Below are 24,128 nucleotides of genomic sequence, written 5' to 3' on the forward strand. Positions count from 1 at the left end.
CTGGTTAAGATCTTGGGGCTCTGAAGTCTGACTGCTTAGGTTTGAATTCCAACTGTGCCCCTGCCTGCTCCTTGACTTTTTCTTATTTATTATTTTAAAAATAGATTTATTTATTTTTATTTACTTATTTTTGGCTGCGTTGGGTCTTCGTTGCTGCATGCGGGCTTTCTCTAGTTGCAGCGAGCGGGGGCTACTCTTTGTTCCGGTGCGCGGGCTTCTCATTGCAGTGGCTTCTCTTGCTGCGGCGCACGGGCTCTAGGCACATGGGCTCAGTGGTTGTGGCTCGCGGGCCCTAGAGCGCAGGCTCAGTAGTTGTGGCACACGGGCTTAGTTGCTCCGCAGCGTGTGGTATCTTCCCGGATCAGGGATCAAACCTGTGTCCCCCGCATTGGCATGTGGATTCTTAACCACGGTACCAGCAGGGAAGTGTCCCTAATTGTTTTTTATATTGTAGCATATTTGATTTACAGTGCTGTGTTAGTTTCAGGTGTACAGCAAAGTGATTTACTTATACGTGTATCTATTCTTTTTCAGATTCTTTTCCCATATAGGTTATTACAGAATATTGAGTAGAGTTCCCTGTGCTGTCCAGCAGGTCCTTGTTGCCTATTTTATATATATATAGTAATGTGTGTGTGTTAATCCCAAACTCCTTATTCCTCCCCCCACCCCACCTTTCACCTTTGGTAACCATAAGTTTGTTTTCTAAGTCTGTGTGTCTGTTTCTGTTCTGTAAATAAGTTCATTTGTATCATTTTTTTTTAGATTCCACATATAAGTGATATATTTGTCTTTCTCTGACTTATTTCACTTAGTATGACAATCTCTAGGTCCATTCATGTTGCTGTAAATGGCATTACTTCATTCTTTTTTATGGCTGAGTAATATTCCATTGTATATATACCACATCTTCTTTATCCATTCATCTGTCTGTGGACATTTAGGTTGCTTCCGTGTCTTGGCTATTGTAAAATTACTGCCACAGTGAACAGTGGGGTGCATGTATCTTTTCAAATTAGGGTTTTCTCCGGATATTTGGCCAGGAGTGGGATTGCTGGATCTTATGGTAGCTCTATTTTTAGGGTTATTTTTAAAATAAATTTTTAATGTTTTAATGAATGGGTGTGTGCATCTTACTTATTTTTTATTTATTTATTTTTTTTTTGGCCACAGTGTGCTGCATGTGGAATCTTACTTCCAGGATTGAACCTGTGCCCCCTGCATTGGGAGCACAGCGTCTTAACCACTGGACTGTCAGGGAAGTCCCCTATTTTTAGTTTTTTAAGGAACCTCTATACTGTTCTGCATAGCGGCCGCACCAACTTACATTCCCACCAACAGTGTAGGAGGGTTCCCTTTTCTCCACACCCTCTCCAGCATTTATTGTTTCTCGATTTTTTGATGATGGCTGTTCTGACCAGTGTGAGGTGATACCTCACTGTACTTTTGATTTGCATTTCTATAATAATTCGTGTTGTTCAGCATCTTTTCATGTGCTTTTTGGCCATCTGTATGTCTTCTTTGGAGAAATGTCTGTTTAGATCTTCTGCCCTTTTTTGGATTGAGGGGTTTTTTTGGTTTTTTTTTAATATAGAGCTGCAAGAGCTGCTTGTATGTTTTGGAGATTAATGCTTTGTCAGTTGCTTCATTTGCAAATATTTTCTCCCATTCTGTGGGTTGTCTTTTTGTTTTGTTTATGGTCTCCTTTGCTGTGCAAAAGCTTTTATTTTATTTATTTATTTTGGCTGTGTCAGGTCTTAGCTGTAGCATGTGGAATCTTTGTTGAGGCATGCAGGACCCTTCATTGTGGCGCACGGGCTTTTCTCTAGTTGTGGCGTGTGGGCTCCAGGGTGCGTGGGCTCTGCAGTTGTGGCATGCAGTATCTCTAGTTGAGGCATGGGAGCTCAGTAGTTGTGGCGTGTGGGACTAGCTGCCCTGCAGCATGTGGGATCCCAGTTCCCTGACCAGGGATAGAACCTGTGTCCCCTGCACTGGAAGGCAGACTCCCCGCCACTGGACCACCAGGGAGGTCCCTGTGCAAACGCTTTTAAGTTTAATTAGGTCCCATTTGTTTTTGTTCTTATTTTCATTAATTTAGGATGTGGATGCCAAAAGATATTGCTGTGATATATGTCAAAGAGTGTTTGCCTATGTTTTCCTCTAAGAGTTTTCTAGTATCCGGTCTTACATTTAGGCCCTTAATCCATTTTGAGTTTAGAGAATGCTCTAATTTCATTCTTTTGCATGTGGCTGTCCAGTTTTCCCAGCACCACTTATTAAAGAGACTGTTTTCTCTCCATTATATATTTTTGCCTCCTTTGTTGTAGATTAATTGACCATAGGGGCATGGGTTTATTTCTGGGCTTTCTATCCTATTCCATTGATCTATAAGTCTGTCTTCAGGCCAGTAGCATACTGTTTTGATTACTGTTGCCTTATAGTAGAGTCTGAAGTCAGGGAGTCTGCTTCCTCCAGCTCTGTTTTTCTTAAGATTGCTTTGGCTATTTGGGGTCTTTTGTATTTCCATACAAATTTTAAGACTTTTTGTTTTAGATCTGCAAAAAGTGCCATTGGTAATTTGATAGGGATTGCATTGAATCTGTAGCTTACCTTGGGGAGTATAGTCATTTTGACAGACATCCAAGAACATGGTATATATTTCCATCTGTTTGTGTCATCTTCAATTTCTTTTATCATTGTCTTACAGTTTTCAGAGTACAGGTCTTTTACCTCCTTATGTAGGTTTATTCCTAGGTATTTTATTCTTTTTGATGTGATGGTAAATGGGATGGTTTCCTTAATTTCTCTTTCTGATCTTTTGTTGTCAGTGTATAGCAATGCAAGAGATTTCTGTGCACCAATTTTATATGCTGCAACTTTACCAAATTAATTCATGAGCTCTAGTAGTTTTCTGGTAGCATCTTTAGGATTTTCTATGTAGCGTATCATGTCATCTGCAAACAGTGACAGTTTTACTTCTTCTTTTCCAATTTGGATATCTTTTATTTCTTTTTCTTCTGATTGCCATGGGTAGGACTTCCAAAACTATGTTGAATAAAAGTGGCGAGAGTGGACATTTTCATCTTTTTCCTGATCTTAGGAAATGCTTTCAGCTTTTCACTATTGGTGGCTATGTGTTTGTCATAACATATATGACCTTTACTATGTTGAGGTAGGTTCCCTCTGTGCCCACTTTCTGGAGAGTTTTTATCATAAATAATAGGTGTTGGATTTTGTCAAAAGGTTTTTCTGCATTTGTTGAGATGATCATATGGTTTTATTATTTAATTTGTTAATGTGGCACATCACACTGATTGATTTGAGGATATTGAAAATTCCTTGTATCCCTAGGATAAATCCCACTTCACCATGGTATATGATCCTTTTAATGTATTGTTGGATTTGGTTTGCTAGTATTTTGTTGAGGATTTTTGTGTCTATATTCATCAGTGACATTGGCCTGTAATTTTCTTTTTTGTGGTATCTTTGGTTTTGGTATCAGGGTGATGGTGGCCTCATAGAATGAGTTTGGGAGTGTTCCTTCCTGTGAAATTTTTTGAAATACTTTCAGAAGGATAGGTGTTAACTCTTCTCTAAATGTTTGATAGAATTTGTCTGTGAAGCCATCTGGTCCTGGACTTTTGTTTCTTGGGAGTTTTTAAATCACAGTTTCAATTTCAATGCTTGTGATTGGTCTGTTCATATTTTTTATTTCTTCCTGGTTAAGTCTTGGGAGATTGTACCTTTCAAAGAATTTGTCCATTTCTTCTAGGCTGTCCATTTTTTATTGGCATGTAGTTGCTTGTAGTAGTCTCTTATAATCCTTTGTATTTCTGTGGTGTCTGTTGTAACTTCTCCTTTTTCATTTCTAATTTTATTGAGTTGAGCCCTCGCCCTTTTTTTCATGATGAGGCTGGCTAAGGTTTTATCAATTTTGTTTATCTTTTTAAAGAACCAACTTTTAGTTTCTTCGATCTTTTCTATTGTTTTCTTCGTCTCTATTTCATTTATTTCTGCTCTGATCTTTAAGATTTCTTTCCTTCTGCTAACTTAGAGTTTTGTTTGTTCTTCTTTCTGTGGTTGCTTTACATGTAAGGTTAGGTTGTTTATTTGAGATGTATTTGAGGTAAGATTGTATTGCTATAAACTTGTCTCTTAGAACTGTTTTTGCTGCATCCCATAGGTTTTGGATTGTCGTATTTTCATTTTCACTTGTATCTAGGAATTTTTAAATTTCCTCTTTGATTTCTTCAGTGATCCATTGGTTGTTTAGTAACATATTGTTTAGCCACCACTTGTCTCTGTTTTTTACAGTTTTTTTTCTTGTGATTGATTTCTAATCTCATAGCGTTGTTGTTGGAAGATGCTTGATGTGATTTCAGTTTTCTTAAATTTATCCAGGTTTGCTTTATGTCCCAGCATGCGATCAATCTTGGAGAATGTTCCATGTGCACTCGAGTAGAATGTGTATTCTGCTGCTTTCAGATGGAATGCCCTATAAATATCCATTAAGTCCATCTGGTCTAATGTGTCATTTAAGGCCTGTGTTTCCTTATTGAGCTTCTGTCTGGATGATATGTCCATTGATGTAAGTGGGGTGTTAAACTCCCCCATTATTATTGTGTTACTATCAGTTTCACCTTTTATGGCTGTTAATATTTGCCTTATATATTGAGGTGCTCCTAGCTTGAGTGCATATATATTTACAATTGTTATATCTTCTTCTTGGATTGATCCCTTGATCATTATGTAGTGTCCTTCTTTATCTCTTGTAATAGTTTTCATTTTAAAGTCTATTTTTTCTGATACGTGTATTGCTACTCCAGTTTTCTTTTTTTTCAGATGAATGATTTTTGTTTTTTTAACATCTTTATTGGAGTATAATTGCTTTACAATGGTTTGTTAGTTTCTGCTTTATAACAAAGTAAATCAGCTATATATATACATATCCCCATATCCCTTCCCTCTTGTGTCTCCCTCCCACCCTCCCTATCCCACCCCTCTAGGTGGTCACAAAGCACCGAGCTGATCTCCCTGTGCTATGCGGCTGCTTCCCACTAGCTACCGGTTTTACGTTTGGTAGTGTATATATGTCCATGCCACTCTCTCACTTCGTCCCAGCTTACCCTTCCCCCTCCCCATGTCCTCAAGTCCATTCTCTAGTAGGTCTGCATCTTTATTCCCATCCTGCCCCTAGGTTCTTCATGACCATTTTTTTTTTTTAGATTCCATATATATGTGTTATCATACGGTATTTGTTTTTCTCTTTCTGACTTACTTCACTCTGTATGACAGACTCTAAGTCCATCCACCTCACTACAGATAACTCAGTTTCGTTTCTTTTTATGGCTGAGCAATATTCCATTGTATATATGTCCCACATCTTCTTTATCCATTCATCTGTTGATGGACACTGAGGTTGCTTCCACGTCCTGGCTGTTGTAAATAGAGCTATAATGAACATGGTGGTACATGACTCTTTTTGAATTATGGTTTTCTCCGGGTATATGCCCAGTAGTGGGATTGCTGGGTCGTATGGTAGTTCTAGTTTTAGTTTTTTAAGGAACCTCCATACTGTTCTCCATAGTGGCTGTATCAATTTACATTCCCACCAACAGTGCAAGAGTGTTCCCTTTTCTCCACACCCTCTCCAGCATTTATTGTTTGTAGATTTTTTGATGATGGCCATTCTGACCGGTGTGAGATGATATCTCATTGTAGTTTTGATTTGCATTTCTCTAATGAGTAATGATGTTGAGCATTCTTTCAGGTGTTTGTTTCCAGTTTTCTTTTGATTTCCACTTGCATGGAATACCTTTTTCCGTCCCCACTTTTGGTCTGTATGTGTCCCTAGATCTGAAGTGGGTCTCTTGTAGACAGCATATATATGGGTCTTGTTTTTGTATCCATTCAGCCAATCTATGTTGTTTGATTGGAGCATTTAATCCATTTACATCTAAGGTAATTACCAATATGTAAGTTCCTATTGCCATTTTGTTAATTGTTTTGGGATTGTTTTTGTAGGTCTTTTTTCTTCCCTTCCTATTTTGTTTTCTTGTGGTTTGATGACTATCTTTAGTGTTCTGTTTGGATTTCCGTGTGTATCTATTGTAGATTTTTGGTTTGCAGTTACCTTGAGGTTTTGATATAGCAGTTTCTATATATACAAGATTGTTTTAAGTTGCTGGTGTCTTAATTTCAAATGCATTTCCAATATTCTGCATTTGTACTCTCCTCATGATTGCTGGTTTTGATATCATATTTGTGTGTGGAAGATTTCCTACCATTACTGTATGTTTGCCTTTACCAGTGAGCTTTCCCATTCATAATTTTGTTTCTCATTGGGGGCTTTACTTTTCTGCCTAGAGAAGTTGCTTTAGCATTTGTTATTAAGCTGGTTTGGTGTTACTGAATTCTCTTAGCTTTTCCTTGTCTGTAAATCTTTTGATTTCTCCACTGAATCTGAATGAGAGCCTTGCTGGGTAGAGTATTCTTGGTTGTAGGTTTTTCCCTTGTATCACTTTAAATATGTCCTGCTACTCCCTTCTGGCCTGCACAGTTTCTGCTGAAAAATCAGCTGATAACCTTATGGGGATTCACTTCTTAAACCGTCCTCATTTCTTTTCATTCTTTTTTCTTCTGTTCCACAGCAGTCATTTCCACCACTCTGTCTTTCAGCTCACTTATCTGTTCTTCTGCCTCATTTGTTCTACTATTTATTCCTTCTAGTTTATTTTTCATTTCAATTGTATTGTTCAGCTCTGTTCTTTAAATCTTCTAGCTCTTTGTCACACATTTCTTGTGTCTTCTTTCTTGTTCCTCCATTCTTTTTCTGATATTTTGGATCATTTTTACTATCATTACTCTGAATTGTTTTTCAGGTAGATTGCCTATCTCCACTTCACTTAGTATTTCTTCTGGGTTTTTATTTTGTACCTTCTTCTGGAACATTTCTCTGACATCTCATTTTGTCTAATTTTCTGTGTTTGTGGTCTCCTTTCTGCAGGCTGCAGGACTGTAGTTCCTCTTGCTTCTGGTATTTCCCCCCCAGGTGGATGAAGCTGGTCCAAGAGGCTTGTGCAGGCTTCCTGGTTGGAGGCACTGGTGGGCAGAACTGTGTCTTGTCCCTCTGGTGGGCAGGGCCGTGTCAAGGGGTGTGTCTAGAGGTGGCTGTTGCCTCAGGTGGAGTTTATACAGCCTGTCTGGTGATGGGTGGGGCTGTGTTCCCACCCTGTTGGTTGTTTGGCCTGAGGCGCTGGGCTGTTGGGTGAGGCCAGGTCTTGGTATCCAAATGGCAGCCTTTAGGATAGCTCATGCCAGTGAGTACACAGTACCTCACTCACCAGTGTCATTGTCCCTGCAGTTAGCCACATGCCCCCCACCTCCCCAGGGGACCCTCCAAGACCAGTAGGTAGGTCTGGCCCAGGCTTCTATGAAGTCACTCTTTTTTACCCCTGGGTCCCAATGCTCATGAGCCCTTGTGTGTGCCCTCCAAGATTGGCTTGTTTACCACAGTCCTGTGGCATTCCTGTGATCAAGCCCCATTGGCCTTCAAAGCCATCTGGGAACTCCTACTCCCTATGCCAGGCTGGGGAGCCTGACATGGGGCTCAGAGCTCTCACTCCTGTGGGAGAGCTCCTGCAATATAATTATTTTCCAGTTTGTGGGTCACCCACCTGGTGGGCATGAGATTTGATTGTATTGTGAATGTGCCCCTCCTACCATCTCGCTGTGGCAGCGTCTTTGTCTTTAGAAGTAGAATATCTTTTTTGGTACGTTTCAGTCCTTTTTTGTTGATGGTTGTTCAGCAGTTAGTTGTGATTTTGGTGTTTTCATGAGAGGAGGTGAGCTCAGGTCCTTTTACTCCACCATCTTGTGGAGATCTTGTGCCATGAATTGCTCCTTGAGTTTAGACAGACTGCTTAACCTTTAAGTAAAACGATGATCATGATAATGATGCCTATCTCATATCATTATGATGCTAATGCATGCAAAGTGCTTAGAACAGTGCCTGACACACAGTGATTGCTCAATAAATGTTCACTTTCATAATATTAAATATACATGGTTTAGTACTAGAACTGCCAAATGAATTAAATTTATTGAGAACACCTCAAATTCTCAAAGATGGACATATTTATGGACATAAACAGTGGAAAAGCCTTTAAAACTGTTTTCACAAAATAACTTTGACCCTGGCAGTTTCCCACTCAGAGAATGGCTTTTTTTTAAGGAGAGGGTACAAAATACGAAGTCTGCAACTACATTCCTCTTCTCCAGGACAAGTGAAGTAAGTTTGCTTTTTAGCTGTGTTTCAAATTGGGCTCATTTGTAAGGTATTTTTGTGAAGGAAGAGTTTCTCTCATTAAAACAAAAACTAAAAACTAGCAGCGTAGCAGAGAGATCCCTAGTCTTGGAATACAGAAATTCTGAGAGGGCTGACAGTAACAACAAAGACTTTCCAATTCTAAATATTTAAGAGGGACCGAAAAAGTCTGTTGTCTTCTCCTCAATATTCTTTTTAACTCCAGTGAGAGGCAGTCACCTTGGAGACTGTGGTAACATCTCTGCATTTTGGTTTCTTTGTCGGTAAAACTGGGGATAATGTCTTCTTCCTAGGGGTCCCATGAGAATGAAATGAGATGCTCCTCCTGGGAATGACTGAGCCAAGTTTAATGGTGTGCTTGGTAGCCATGAGCATCCTTCCCTCTCCCCAAACAGACAGATGCAGAGAGCTGCATTGATTCCCTTTTATGGGAGAGAGCAGGGACAGCAAGTATGTGCTTTTCACTGGTTAGAGGATGGCAGTGTATCCCAAGGAGATGAAACCAATAACTATGAGTCATGGGCACAAGTTTGAGTTCTCTCCCTCTATTCCACGCTCTCTACATTCTACGAGGGCAAAGGAGGAGGAATGCTCCAGGAAATGTCATTGTGTCCACCCTCTGGCATCACACAGTCCCCTTTCCCCTGAGCATCCTCTCAGATTCTACAGTGTTACTCGTTTCCTCCCTGCTAGGAAAACCTACCCACGCTCCCTCACACTCTAGGTGCTGAAACTCTCTTGCATTCCTTAGAGGGTGTCAGAATGCTTGATTAAAGTTGTGCAACCCAGGAAAAGTGAGTCTTTCACAGTGGGAAGAGCTAATGTTTATTCAATCAACAAACACAGAATGCCTGCCAGGGCCAGACACTGCTGGTCATCAAGACAAAGAGAACGTGTCATTAGTCAACATAAAACTGCAGAGCGTCAGACGGCTCGTTATTCCCAGACGTCACTGAGTCAGTGACAACAGGCACCATGTATCATTCAGTGCCTATTAAGAAGATAACAGCTGATGACATATTAAAAAAAAAGCCAAACCCAGAATTTGAGAGTTGTTGCTGGCAGAGCATATGGAAACAAGGTCCAAGGAGCTGCTGGATGGCCACAGTGAGATGCACTCGGCCAGCCAGGGCCAACTCTCAGCAGTCCACATGACGGCCGGATGGTTTTACTAGCACCGAAAAAAAGTCACTTCCAACTCCAAGACTTAGGTTTCCGTTCCTAAATAATGAGTCAAACAAATAAATGATGAAATACTGACTGTGAACCCCCATCAAGGCGTGGACAGGGAAAACCCTAACTTTATCAACTGCAAAGAGCAACATCTAGTAAATGGGAGAAGATGAAGAAGCTTTTCTTAAGCATGACATAAACCTGTACAAATCTCTTAACGGCACTGGTGTCAACAAAAGCTTCTGTTGCTGCAGAAATGGTCTTCAGAGAGCGGTGAGGCGAGGCAGAGGCTGGCAAACAGAGCTGGGCTATTTTTTCATCTCCAGAATAGCACTTCCTGGTCCCCGGTGCTTTGCACTGCAGATGTTACAGAACTGCACAGGAGAGTTCTAAAAATGCAGATTTTAAAAGATCAACCCTTTCTGCTCTCATATTCAGAAATATTACGGGAGCACTGGTGAGGGAATGGGGATCAGGTGATGAAACACTGCTCCTCTTTCTGGAGGTTACTGCTGGTTCACACAGGATCCTGTCTAGACCAGCTGTTATTCTTGGACTCAAAAGACACCCCCACAGCAAGACAAGTCTCACGTGACCCAAGGGGACCTGGGGGAACCGACTTGACACTGAAAAAATAGCAGTGTCATGATACAGAAATCCGGGTGAGAAAGTTATAGAAAATAGGAAATGGTTCTCACTGTAGCTCATTTCTAAAGCTCAACTGTCATCAATTTTATCTCAACAAATTTACTTACATGAATATGCTTTTATAATGTTTAGTATCGTATACTAAGCATTTTTACATTTGAGAAGTAGGTACAGTGCTTTTTCTGATGTGACGTAAACTATATTATAACTGAGACGTGGACAGGGGTTATCATTTTAAGCACATCCCTCTGGCTGCACCGATTTCTCTCGAGTTGCTGGTGGCCAAGCAGCCAACTTACCATGCTGGTCATAGGCAGGCACTCCTTGTGGAACATATGGCGGCAGTGGAAGACCACCACGCTGAAGGGCTTAGCTGCGTCTGGGGGAGAGGGCAGGAAAGAGAAGAGCTCAGTGCAATAGTAGAAGTTTCCCTTTCCAGCAGTAGCTGCCTTGGGGGGATGCTGATGATGAATGCATCCCTGCAGCGCAGCATGGCTGAACGCAGGGCAGGGATGACAGTCCTGTTGCTATGGGGGTCCCAGGTCACCTGCTTGGCCTCCAAGTCAGTTACTACAGCTACATACTGGGGACGATTTCATGGCAAGGCAACAGCATGTGTTGTGAAAACCAGCATCAGGATGTGTGTGTGCAAAGCTCTCCCTCCTCCAGCCCCGTACACACAATCATGACACTACGAAAGTGGATTTCGTGGCTTTGTAAGAATGCTTTCTGTCGGCCAAGGCCGTTCACTAACTTCAGGGCACAGCTGGGCTAACATCCTAGGCTGTGACCTCGCCCTGTGCTGTACTTCTGCTGGGGCACCACACCTCGTCTGCACGTGCTCTGTGGCCAGCTTGGTTCCGGTAAGACTGAATCCTTAACAGATTAAATTAGGGGTTTAATCTAACTATACAGTGCAGGTGCACATGTTCGCTTTCTGTTAAAACCCTATGAAAGCTCACTGCTTTTCCTATGCCCACTGCAGTTTTTAACACAAGCACTTAAAATCCAAACCTCTAAAAAACACCCTACGGGGAACTTGTGCTCCTGCCGTGCTAAATAACCCCTTAAAGCTAAGTAAATGGCACACAAACTAGGTCTTTTAGTACTTCTCTATGCTGAATTTATGCACAAGGAGCATTTTTTTTTTTTTTGCGGTTCGCGGGCCTCTCACTGTTGTGGCCTCTCCCGTTGCGGAGCACAGGCTCTGGACGTGCAGGCTCAGTGGCCATGGCTCACGGGCCCCGCCGCTCTGCGGCATGTGGGATCTTCCCGGACCGGGGCACGAACCCGTGTCCCCTGCATCAGCAGGCGGACTCTCAACCACTGCGCCACCAGGGAAGCCCTCACAAGAAGCATTTTTTAGCATCTCAACAGCTTTAATTTCTACTTTCAAATTATGGAAATTCCTCTTCTCCTGTCCTGTGATCCTTACATAAAATGCTTTAATGATATGAAGAGATATATAGCTACCAAGAACTATAAACAAACGTACATGTCTTTTAAGGAGTCACAGTTCCCATTAGAAGGTATTTGTTTCCATTGAAATGTGAGATACCCTGGGTGCCTAGATCCATACAGCAGTGGAAAGCTTCAAGGAAAGGGAAAGCTACCTATAAATTTTTTCCCAGATGCACACATGGTTCTGCTAGCTAGGAATCTAACAAGTTGATGGTAAATCTTAATTTTCTTTCCTTCTATACTGGGGCAGTGGTTCTCAAAGACTGGCCCTTGAACCAGTCGCATCCACGTCACCTGGGAACTTGTGAGAAATGCAGATTCTCAGGTCCCACCCTGCACTACCGAATCAGTGCCTCTGGGGATGGGACCAGCCCCCTGAGTTTTCACAAGCCTGCTGGCCGATGCCGACTCACTCGAGAGCTTGGGAGCCTCAGCTCTAAGGAACGGCGGCAGTACCAGCCTGCAACTGAGTAGCAACATGGGCTGCAATTCTTCTCTAAACTGGCTTATCCCAAAAGGTATATAATTTTATAAGTTGTAATCCGCTAACTTCAGAATTTTAACTCCACTCATCATGAACACGTATTTGGGGCTTTTTTTCCCCTCCCAACCATCTTACCTGATGGGAGAATAGGGGAAAGACAGGACTCACAGATGTTCTCCTCTGCAAGGAAACACATACAGTTGGGATTATACAATGTTTCTCTTTGCTCTGTCCTTTCTGAGAGCAAGGCAGGCAGTTCCAATAGGATTCTTTCACTTTTACCCACCGTCAACCAGAATGCCTTTCATTTGAGTTCGGTGCATCTTCTTCAGTAAGGACAAGGAGTCAGCTACGAGAATCTTCTTGCAGCCTTCGCGAAGCAGAATCTAATGCACACATGGTGAAAGAAAAGCCATCTTAAAAAGACTGAAATGTGGGGGAGAAGCCAGTTACTGCTCCCATGCAGCAGCACAGCAGGGAGAGGTGACCCCTTTCCCCTTCAAACCAATTCCTCTGGCGCTAATGTGAGCTTCTATGCCCACATCTTCCTCTTCCGGCCCCGTGGGTCTTAGTGCCCGGGGTTCTGTGCGGCTCTGTGGAAGGGCCATGGAAATTCACACAATGAAGACATCGCCGCCTCCCTGCCGCCCAGCTCCGGGTCACGGCAAAGGCAGAGCTGCATCCTGACTTTCTTCCCCCCAGAGTCACTCTCAACTCTAAAACCTACGTGGACGCTCTGCTTTCACATGCTTTCAATTCATGCCACCAGGGAAGGGAACTGGAAGCAGTCAGCTGGGGTCCTCCATCCCCAATCGGCTATGATAACACGTCCTCCTCTCAAGTCCCGGGGAGCACAGGTATTGGGTGAATGCACCCAGACGGTTTCTCGCCTAATGACATGAGCCAAGAAAACAGATGCCCAGAGTTCTATACCCACCATTTCTAAAGCTGATGAGCAGGAAACGACATGATTTTACTGTTTCTACATTAATTGAGACACTGCCTATTAAGTTTTATTCTTTAAAATGCTGCTAGAAATTGAAATTTTCAGATTCATTTTAAAAAGACATTAAAACTGTAACAGACGTCACGAAAGCATACAGGAAGAAGAGAAAAATAACAAATACTAATGTTGGTAAACTTTAAGAAAATTTATAAGCAAATGTATCTAGCTGCCCAGCCTCTAATACTAAAATAAAAACTTTAATGTCACAATCACAGCAAAATGCTTCAAAAAGAGCTGGCTATGACCCTGAGTGGGTCTTTAAGGCCCATGGCATGAATGGTGGGCCTGGCAGTCTAGACGGAAGCCACGGTGTCTGCAAACTTAAAAAAGAAAACAGGGAAGAAAAAACAACACCAACAACTAAGAAGGAACCATTTCTTCACCAGGATTCCATTTTTCTAAATAGGCACCATCTGTCCGCCCACAGAGAGTATTTTCTAGGAAAAACTTTAGTATTCAGAGGCACATAGCCAGGAGAAGGGAAAATACACAAGTAGAGCTTTGTATGTTACTAACTTCTTCCTATATCCTTCTCAGCCACTCTAGTTTCCTTAACGTTACATTGTTTCCCTCCGTAGTTCTCAGTTTTTCTAAATTCTGTGTTTAATATGACCTTTTCTTTTGCATCGTTTTCATGGCAATCGGCTGTAGCTTCTGTAATCATTACAAGCATACCTTGTTCTATTATAAGATTAAATAAGAACATGTTTATAAGATAGCTGTTGAAAACTAACACAAGACTCTCCCTGTTTTTCCTTATTTCTCTGCAGTTCATCATCATTGATGATAATTCCAAGCAAAGGCAAAGCACCAGACTCACATCTTATAAAGCAATAAAAAGACCGTACCTCAGCGAAGTTATTATGGTTCATTAAAAACAGCTGCCGTGGGGAAAATGCCATACAAGACCGCGAAGCTCCTGAGATTTCTATTTTAAAAGATTCTTTGAAATGTTGAACTTTTTGCTGACATTGCCTTGTTCATACTGCAGCGCTTATCATCGGCACTGCACGTGAGATAGTTACCTGGTTTTACAAGCCCCCAGTAAGATACCAGAGCTAGACCTAGAAACCATTGTACCTAATTTCTGATCCATCATTTAGGCCACAGGGCAATGGGATTTAAATTCTACTTGAAAAAACTTTGCTTTTTGTTGGGATTATTATCAAAGGTGGTGAATTGCAGAGAAATAAGAAGGAAAAGACGAAGACTCTAAGGCCTCATGCTGGAGTTCAAAACAGAATTATAAATGCAGTCGCATTGAAATTTACAATAGCACAAAGTAGGCATGTACCGAATTGACTAAAGAAGCTATAGTTGGTTGGCATAGGCTACCCATGTCACCTAAAAGCTGTGATGAAGCCAAACTGAAATAATTTTAAAGGAAAAAAAATAGATTTTATCTTAAAAGTTTATTTTGGGGATATATAAATTTAAAAACTCTTTCTTAGAAGAAATTAAGGGCTTATGCACTGGGGGTCAAAAAGAAACCCATGTGGGCCCCCCAAAAAGGCAGATAGGAAAGAAGTCGCTATTTCCTCTTAATTCATTTGTGTCTAGATTTCCAAGTAGAGACCTATGGGACAATGATAAAGGCACATGGAGTTTGTAGCAAATGTAAATATGGGAAAAGAACTTTGATAGACCCAGAGATGTCTGGAGTCAGTTTACCTGTGTGTGTGTTCATGTACATGTGTGAAATTTAACGAAACGTAAGTGTTAAAGCTTTTTGCTTCTCCTAGAAATATTCATTCAGATCATGAGCTGCTCGAGCTGCCTTCTACTCATCTCCTGGTCCCTGAGACAACACAGGGAAGCCCTGTAAGTACCTACCCAGCACAGGATCTAACACAGTAGGCATGCAAAAATTTAAATAAATGTGTTTATAAACAATCAAACCTATAACTTAAAAAGCTTATGCTGAAAAATCTAAGCTACTTTATTACAGATTCCAAAATAAGTATTACGGATGAGTTCCATAGGAATATCGTTAAGACTACGCAGCTGCATTCGCTATATAAAGGCTTGCTTACGAAAGGACCGTACTGAGAACTTGAGAGAGAGAAATACTTCAGAGACCATCTAGTCTAGAAGCTCCTAAATGTCAATGCATAGCCCAGTGCCAGGCTGAGTGTATAAGAAACACCAAGGTGGTCTAAGGACCTAGTCCCTAATCCTCTCCAGCAGATCTGGGGTGGTACCTGAAACTTGGTAATTTAAGAAAAGCATTCAGATAGTTCTGGTGTGCAGCCAGGCTTAACAAATACTGATTTAATCTAAGGGGGAAATGGACACCCAGAGAGCTTATGTACCCTCCCCAAAGGTCAACAGGCTTGTTAATGGCAAAGCCGGGACTAGAGTCCACGTCTGCAAATACCACGTCCACAGCTCTTTAAAGACAACAGGTTGCCTGTTCATCTTCCAAGACAATCCTGTATATTCCTGTGTTGTAACCTGCCAGTACAGTGAATTCACCTCCAGAGACCAGTGGGACAACTAGGGAGAAAAACACATTTAGTCAGAGTATCTGAGTTCAAACCCAGTTCCTCACCTTCCCAGGCTGGCGAGTCAAAACTTTTTGAGACTGTCTTCTTACATGTAAAATGGAGATGACAGTTCCTTAAGGATCATTACTGAAAATGACTGTCAAATAAGACTGTCAAAAGAGAAGTGTTTAAGAACAAAGATGCTGGAACTCTTAAGAGGAAAAAAAAAAAGCAATGGAAGTGGATATAAATGCTAAATAAATACAATAAATAAATGCTAAATTTATAAAATGTCTTACAAATATGAAACAGCATAAAAATAATTTGGAAATTGTGGTCAGTTTAATGTAAAAATAGAAATATCATTTATATCCTATTGTTTCATAAATAATTTATATCAAAACAAGTGCCCTTTGTCCTTGAAATCAGACCTAGAAACATTTTACGTCTATGAAGTATGATAAGGGGTACTTTCATCCTTCTTACTTCACTGAAGCTTTTAAATTTTGTTGAAGCATTGTACTAACAATGTAACAAGGTATAAAAATATGAAAATAAGTTAAACAGTTGAAACACTGATAATGTGGTTGGTTTATGAAAATAAGTTAAACAGTTGAAACACTGATAATGTGGTTGGTTTTTCCTTCACTTTAATGATGTCATAGACATCTAACATGCCTTATGCTAAACTTCAACTGAGAAAAGTTGTTGCATTTTAGAAAACATGAAATTAGAACCAGAAGAAATTTTTTCCCCCAACTTTCTCTGTACCTTCTCTTTCCAGTTAGCAATTCACTAAGGAGTCATCTCCCAAAGCACTTTCAGTGGCCAAATAAGTTTTAAAATGCTGTCTACTTGATTGTAAATCTGACCCTTGGATTCCGAATGCAAATTAGCAAAAAAAAGGTGCTGAGAAGCCCTGTGATAACCTTTCCTTAACATTTGACTATAGATTCCTTCATTTACTGAATGGTTCTTAATGTCCCCCACGGTCATTCCCCCTCACTGCCCTGCTCTCATGCACAGCAGGATCCAGATCCTTGCAAATTCATGGACCTGCAAAATCTTGGGAATTTATCCCATTAAAACATGTGAAACTCGACTATAGTTTTATGAAACAAATGAAGACACTAGACAGAATAAAAAACAAAAAAAATGTGAAACTTTTCTGGAAGCGTCAAAATGCTCTATAAATAGACTTATTTTTACAGTGATTTCTAGAGAAAGAAAATAAATTTCTATTAATAAAAAAGGTCACCTTTTTCATAGAAAATAATTCGAAATTCTTCATTCATGGATAAGTAGGAAGCACCTCCTGGGATTCTTTGAACAACCTGCCCCAGGAGAGCATTTTCTCTCTGCATCCTCCAGCAAGATGTCTGAGGGCCAGAGGAGACTCCCAACCCCACCCCGGCCCCGTCGGGGATTTACAGGCTCCCACCGCTCCTCAGACTCACTGGCAAGGTAACTCCCAGCCTCCTTAACACACCACCCACTGCACTCTTACACATCTTAAGGAAAAGCTCTCATTACATTTAAAAGTTAAGAGGATAAAATAGTGATTTAGCAGCTGTTTAGTGGCTAATTTTTTATACAGAATTCACTTTGCACCTAATAATAATTTTATTTTTATTCCCAGCTGACTCGGAACTATGCAAATACATTGATAAAACATTAATGAGCAGTGAGACCCCGTGGTGCCCCTGAGCTTGGTTCTCCAGAAAGAACCTAGGAAGAGGGATCTATTCGGTGTTTTTGTAGGCACATTTTTCAACCTAGAGGCTAGGCTTCACCCAGTAGAGCTGAAGGACAGGAGGGGGAATGATGCTGTCACCTTCCTGGGGGTAGACTTGTTCAGAGACACTTAAATGACTTCCCAACAAACTGGAATCTGCAACTTGGAGCATATCCAGGCAGACCCAGGGGTGGCGAGTACTGAGGAGATACACATCATTATCGAGCTCACTCATGCCCCGAGCTTTACGAGGCCTGACACCGGAACTGCTTTCCCCGAAGCCAACGCACGCTTCAGAATGAAGTGTATCATTTCCTGCCTGGGTGGCTCTTCTGTATCCTTCGGGTGCTGCACAAAGCACAGCTCTTCATGTCACCTCTCCTATCCATTAACCCATTCCTACATTTCTCCTTCCTTCCTGGCCTTCCTCATCCTTCCCGCAGTAACCTTTCCCTGGCTCACCTCACCTGCAAGCCTCCGAATTCCACCATAGATAAATACCTGTTCATCTGGAAGACTTTTGTAGAACAGATCGTCAACCTACTTGCCAAAACCAAATACCCATTTCTTTCCCATGACCCGCAATTTCCCAAAAGCCTCCTAGGCCAAGGCTCCCTGTTTTGTCACTTTCCACCCTCAGGAAGACCTCTTCTTTAAAGCTGTGTTACCCAGTAAGACCACAGTCACCTGTGGGCTGCAGGGTTAACCTCCCAGTTCAAGGAGGAAGCTGGACCCTGGACGACTCCCGCCCTCATGGTTTCTTGACTAATTCCACCGGACCTCTCCCTTCACCGCACTTTCTGAACATCTTCACAGCGACTCCTTTGGAGATTTTCACGTAACAGTATCCTCTTCCCTGGCCACAAGATCCTGGCCCTCCAGCTCTCTCATTCCTTTACAGCTCGGACTTCTCTTTTTGATGCCATTGATCCTCATTTTCCTTTTCACCCAAGTCTCTTCCTTGAGGCCACCACCCCGAGTTCAGCACGCGGCCCCCCCGCTCCGCACCCTTCACAGTGATGACAAGCCCACAGGTCGTCATCACATGCTCCTCCTTTCCTACCCTGGAGACTACTTCTGTCCCCACGACCTTGTCTCTCGGCTCTACCTGCAACATCTCAATGTTTCCAGGAAAGCCATTTCATCCACATTCTACCAAAAACTCATTTTCAAACGAGCTAGAGAAAGAACAGTCTGAATTTTTCAAGAAACGCGCTTTACATAGTTTCAAGTTCTCGGGAAGCTACCAGCATTCCGAAATACAGTCACTGTTAGCGGCTTTTTAAGGAAGATCGGGATGCTCTGTAATTAGCATATTAATTATTTATAGGAAGATAATAAGTTCTATGGCTCTGATCACAAATTCTGAACTACTGCAGAGAGTAAGCTTGTAATACTCTAGAAAAACAGACAAAAGGTAAAATAAAATTCTGTTATTTTAACATCTTTCAGGCAAGAGGTTACGGAGTGGCTTCAAGGAAATGATCAAACTATTTGAAAAAAAAATTTCTTTTTCATTTCTCCAAATGGACACAATGCTCATTCTACTTAAAAGTGGTTTGGGCGGTCTGATCTAATAGCCACTGTAACTCCTCCTGCACCTTCCCCAATGCCATGCTATATTTATCCCATAAATGTAAGAATGCCTGCTTATCAAGAAGAGTAGATCTGGGGATAGTTAAGAAATACCGATGGCTTCCTCCAAGGGCGGTATCTGTAATTTCTCTGTTTGAATGGTATTCCAAATATCTGGGCCTAAGTAAAATGTGACTATCAAATCGAATTGATGTCCAAAATAAGCCCTAGAAATGTTTATCCAGTAGTCAGTCAACTCACTCAGCATGCTCCTTTGTCCAAGAAAAGATACTTACTTGCAGATTGTAGTCTTGCAGAATTTTAACCAAGGAGTCTCTCAAATTAGGAATCTCCATTCCTTCCTTAATACGGTGAATCAGTAGAATCGGGTCAACATGCGTGCCGATGTTGTTTAACAAGCCGGTGATAAAGGCTACAAGACACCGCGCAGAACAACATATAAGCAGTGTAGCTAATGCAATTTTAGGTCGAAAGTAACTCAGAGCAAAAGTTATTTCCTTTAAGTGTTAAAAAGCATTTGAATTGTTAAATCCTCCTAGGAACTAATCTTCCTTTACCTTCCTCGAAGGAGAAGCTAAATGAGAAGAGATTAAAAAAAAAAATGAGATGGAGAACAGATGATTACTTCAGAACACAGTTTGTAGTGTCAAAGGCGGGCAACTAGTATTTGAGAATTTACTATGGCTCAGCTATCATATACGTTTCTCCTATTCTGCCAAGGTAGGAATGCTATTTGTCCCCATTTTCCAGAAAAGGAAAATGGGGTGATTAATGAATTCATCCAGGGTCACACAGCTAGCGATTTTTGAACCCAAATTCAAACCCAGGGCCGGCCCAGGTTCACAGTGTGTTTCGTTACCCCAACTTTGCCTCCTTTAAGATCCTTAGCCCACCACTCTATGATGCTAAACTAGATTCTTCAAGCTATCTGTGCATGTAGCTACCTTAATCTGAAATGGACGTGAATCACACCCTCCTCTTGAATCTCTTATTAAAAAACAGTCGTAACAGCGGTTTCTAGACCTTGAATATCTTGAATCAGAAAAGCCTTCCGACCAAAAAATAAAAAAAGGGAAGGGGAAAGATTTTAAATCACGACTGCTAGTTTCTGAATCATATCTATATCTTTAAAAGAGGACTTGCGTTACTGTTAGGTGACTGCCTTTGTTTCCTTCCGAAATGGGAGACCCAAGGCAGATGGTCAAGGAGAGGCAGCAGATATACACTCCTGGTGCTGCACTGATAAAACAGGGCAGGAAGGAGAGGCTCAACGCTACAGTAGCAAATCTCCATATATGGTCAATGTCCAGTAATGGTCATGGGTTTCCATAAAGAGACTCGATAAGAGCTAGACTATACACTTTCAAAATAAACGCCCTCTGTGTACAAACAGAACCAAAATCTTCTATTCCATTTGGGTGCAGCAGGTAGAAATATGCTTCAACCAAGCGTTCTTTATCAAGTTCAGCTAATACGAAGTGATGAGGCTCCAGGCTTCCCTGCACAGGAAGAGTACTGGAAATCATTACTATGTACCTGGCCTATTTTTATTATAGATACTTCACCATATTTTTAACTCAGTGCATCTTGAGATGATGCCTACTCTAGACACAACTGGCTAAACGGAGAGAAAGAGGTTGTGATTGCAGATGGCTTTTCTGCTTACGTGGTTTGTCGATGGAATATAAAATCAGATCTTCCCAGAGTTCCCCGTCATCCTGTTCCTTGGCAAAGTCAATCGCTTTATCAACGTCATGTAATTCCTCCATGATCATCTTCAGGGCACTTCGGCTGTTACCCATTCGGCCTAGCAAAATGTGAGAAATACACTTAGGATAATGTAATAAAACATTTTAAGGGAAATCACATATCTCTTCATTTGTTTACATAGTTTGATGGCTATGACAAAAAACACATTTCCTATGTGACATCTGTAACTCAGTAAAATCAGTATTTCCTACTCACTGGGTGTTTACTTTGTCCTGAGTACTCATTTAAGCGCTTCACATGAATTATTTCATGTAATCATCACTATAATCTTATGAGGTATGTTCTACTAATATTTTTGTTTTATAAAAGAGGACATAGAGATGTTAGTGCCTTGCCAAGGTCAGACAGCTACTAAATGGCAGATCTGGAATCTGAATCAAGGTCTGTCAGATTCTGACTTCCTTCTTATGACAGTTGGAAAAAACCCCAAAAACTTCTCAACCCATCTACAATTTATTGTGATTTATATTGTAAGGTGTGAACTGATACAGTTTTGGTCACTTATTACACAATTCTAATTGTTATCTCAGTAGCATTTATTAAATGATGCTACCTTCTCTATTGAGCTGTGAAGTCTCCTTTACTAAATATTCAATTTCTTATACGAATCAGGCTCTAACCTCTGTGTTACTTTGGTCTAAAACCTATGTCCATTCTTACACACTTTACATCACGTTGTCACCCCATTCCTTAGTTTATGGGGACCAAAATGAATAAAAGCTACTTACTCAGAAGATAAACTGTCTCTTCTACAAAGTTTCTCTGTTGACAGATCTCAAGAGCCTTCAAATAAAGCAGGGGAAAAAGGTTATTATGGGTTACCAGCCAAGAACAAATATCTATGGAGTCACTTAAACATACAAGTTTGAAAGAATTTTTTTCATTGCCTCCCTTTAAAAACAAAACAAAGCAGAAACAAAACACAAACCTCTTAAGTTTTGCTTGTGGCTGTCCTGATTTACCTCTCAGAGAGGTACTGGACCCTACACAATTTAACTGATAACATGTTTGAGGCAGAACATTCCAGAGCAAAGGCAGAAAGCAAGATGCTAAGAAAGGCTCTTTCCCACCAAGCTTTCTCTCTTTATGCTACTTCAGGTTTCTTCATGGCACTGCCCCCCACCTAATTCACAGGCATTGGTCTAAGCCCTGTTTCCCTTCACTGAATTGTGCCCTCCACGAAGGCACTACTGTTCACGGATGCAAGTTCCCAGTATGGAGCACACCATAGCTCAGCACACATCTGCTGCATAAAGAATTAAACACTGGGAGTATTTCTATTGCCGGCTCACAAGATCTAAGAGAACTCTGCTCAAGGATCTGTCAAAAGTGAGAGGAAAATTGGAAAAATACGTGCACCCCAATGTTCACAGCAGCACTACTTACAATAGCCAAGGCATGAAAGCAACCTAAATGTCCACTGACAGATGAATGGATAAAGAAGATGTGGTACATATACACAAAGGAATATTACGCGGCCATAAAAAAGAATGAAATAATACCATTTGCAGAAACAAGGATGAACTGAGATGGGGAGGGATATTTAGGGAGTTTGGGATTGACATGTACACACTCCTATATCTAAAATGGGTAACCAACGAGGACATACTGTATAGCACAGGGAACTCTCCTCAGTATTCTGTAACAACCTAATTGGCAAAAGAATTTGAAAAAGAATAGATACATGTTTATGTATAACTGAATCCCTTTGCTGTATGCCTGAAACTAACACAACATTGTTTATCAACTGTACTCCAATATAAAAAGTTAAAAAAAAAACACATCTGACAAGCAAGAAGTGTCAAAAAGATGAAGAAATGAGGGATGGGACTTCCCTGGTGGCACAGTGGTTAAGAATCCACCTGCCAATGCAGGGGACATGGGTTCGAGCCCTGGCCCAGGAAGATCTCACGTGCCACGGAGCAACTAAGCCTGTGCACCACAACTACTGAGCCCATGAACCACAACTACTGAAGCCTGCGTGCCTAGAGCCTGTGCTGTGCAACAAGAAGGCACCGCGATGAGAAGCCCACACGCCGCAACTAGAGAAAGCCCGCGCACAGCAACGAAGACCCAACGCAGCCATAAATAAATAAATTTTAAAAATAAAAAAAGAAAAGAGGGATTACACAGATGACAACATCTCCTTAAGTGTAAGAAAGAAGACACACTGGGCATTTATAAAGAATTCAATCCTGAATGAACTAGCACACGTTCACTCTGCACTCTGTGCTGGGTACTAGGGGGCCAGGAGGGATGCAGATGCACAGGTGACAGTAATAAAAACCCTGCTGCTGCTGCTGCCATGTAAGAGAAGAGGCAGCAGCATGAGTCCACCCAAGGGAGCGCACATCCAGGGAGGGTCACACAGACGTAGCACAGAGTCCCACGACTGGGGGAACGTGAATAGAGGGCCACGTGCACAGATACGGGACGTGGGCTCTGGTTGTGGCCTCTTGTGAAAAGCTTCACAGAAGGGGTGCCCCCTGAACTGGGTGCAGTGTGATGAGAGCGTCCAGCAGGAAACTTCAGTTCACACGCCTCCCATGTAACCTGCGCACTGCGTTGCTCTGCTCCAGCTGGAAGCCAAGAATGTTTCTGGTGGCTTATGAGGCATCTGCGATCTGGCCCTGCCTTTCCCAGCAGCTCCATCACAGACCCTGCTCATCTGCCTGCTGTGGTTCCTCGGCCTGGAACACCACCTCCACGCCCCCGCTCCACCCCTGGCAGGTCCTTCAGCAAATACTCGCTGGACCTTACACGGGATCAGATCCCAGGTACTCACTCTCCTTGCATCCTGCACACTTCACCACACTTAATCACAGGTGCAGTGAACGCCCCCAATTGTTCATCTGACTTCCCTCGGCTGGAACCATGTGCATTCTAAACCGTGTGCTTTGCACACCGCCTGGCTCACAGTAAGTGGGCAAGAAATGTGTTTTAAATAGATGAGCAGGCAGAAAAGGTTTCAGAGGAAGATTACTGGGTTGCATAGAGTCGTCACTGAAAAACAACTAACTAAGGCTGTTCTTGGAAAATAACAGCAGGAGCTAGATTTGACATCGTGATTTTTGATTTAAAAGATTTACGCAAAATATATCTTTAAGTATGTGTCTCTGGTTGGAGATTAACAACTAAAAGGGAGGGGAAAGGAGCAGATCATAGAGATCAATGGAGGGGGAAAAAACCCAAACTAAACATAAAAAAAAGTTTTTTAATAACACCTTACTTCAGAATTGGAATGAAACTAAGATATGTTCTAAAGTACACAATCATTTAAATGAGCAGGCCTGAAGGTCACAGTGAGGAGGAGACACCACTAATTTGATTACTTGCACAATTCCTTTAAAAATTACGTGGCAGACAAAACAGAAATATAGGTCAATGGAACCGGGTAGAAAGTACAGAGATAAACCCACGCACCTATGGTCAACTAATCTATG

At 41.6% G+C, this 24,128-nt stretch overlaps 1 protein-coding gene across 4 annotated transcripts in view; it reads right to left on the minus strand.

Annotated features, from left to right (window-relative positions):
• Positions 1-9,127: 9,127 nt before the first annotated feature.
• The window catches only part of VPS41 (VPS41 subunit of HOPS complex), a 187,111-nt gene continuing 172,110 nt past the window's right edge, over positions 9,128-24,128 (minus strand). For 2 of the 4 annotated variants that reach the window (XR_009542057.1, XR_009542058.1), the window contains 8 exons: positions 21,414-21,468; positions 20,582-20,722; positions 19,191-19,327; positions 12,379-12,478; positions 12,228-12,272; positions 10,829-11,023; positions 10,447-10,526; positions 9,830-9,888 (listed from right to left, as the gene is read on the minus strand). Coding sequence is in view for 2 of the 4 variants with exons in the window: in XM_060157337.1 (XP_060013320.1) it covers positions 9,808-9,888; positions 10,447-10,526; positions 12,228-12,272; positions 12,379-12,478; positions 19,191-19,327; positions 20,582-20,722; positions 21,414-21,468 (639 nt within the window). In the remaining 2 variants the exon portion in view is untranslated. Of the gene's footprint in view, positions 9,889-10,446; positions 10,527-10,828; positions 11,024-12,227; positions 12,273-12,378; positions 12,479-19,190; positions 19,328-20,581; positions 20,723-21,413; positions 21,469-24,128 lie in introns of all 4 variants that reach the window. The other 2 variants (XM_060157337.1, XM_060157338.1) reach the window with 1 other exon arrangement.

Source organism: Lagenorhynchus albirostris, chromosome 8 (genome assembly GCF_949774975.1).
Source record: "Lagenorhynchus albirostris chromosome 8, mLagAlb1.1, whole genome shotgun sequence".
Taxonomy (NCBI): domain Eukaryota; kingdom Metazoa; phylum Chordata; class Mammalia; order Artiodactyla; family Delphinidae; genus Lagenorhynchus; species Lagenorhynchus albirostris.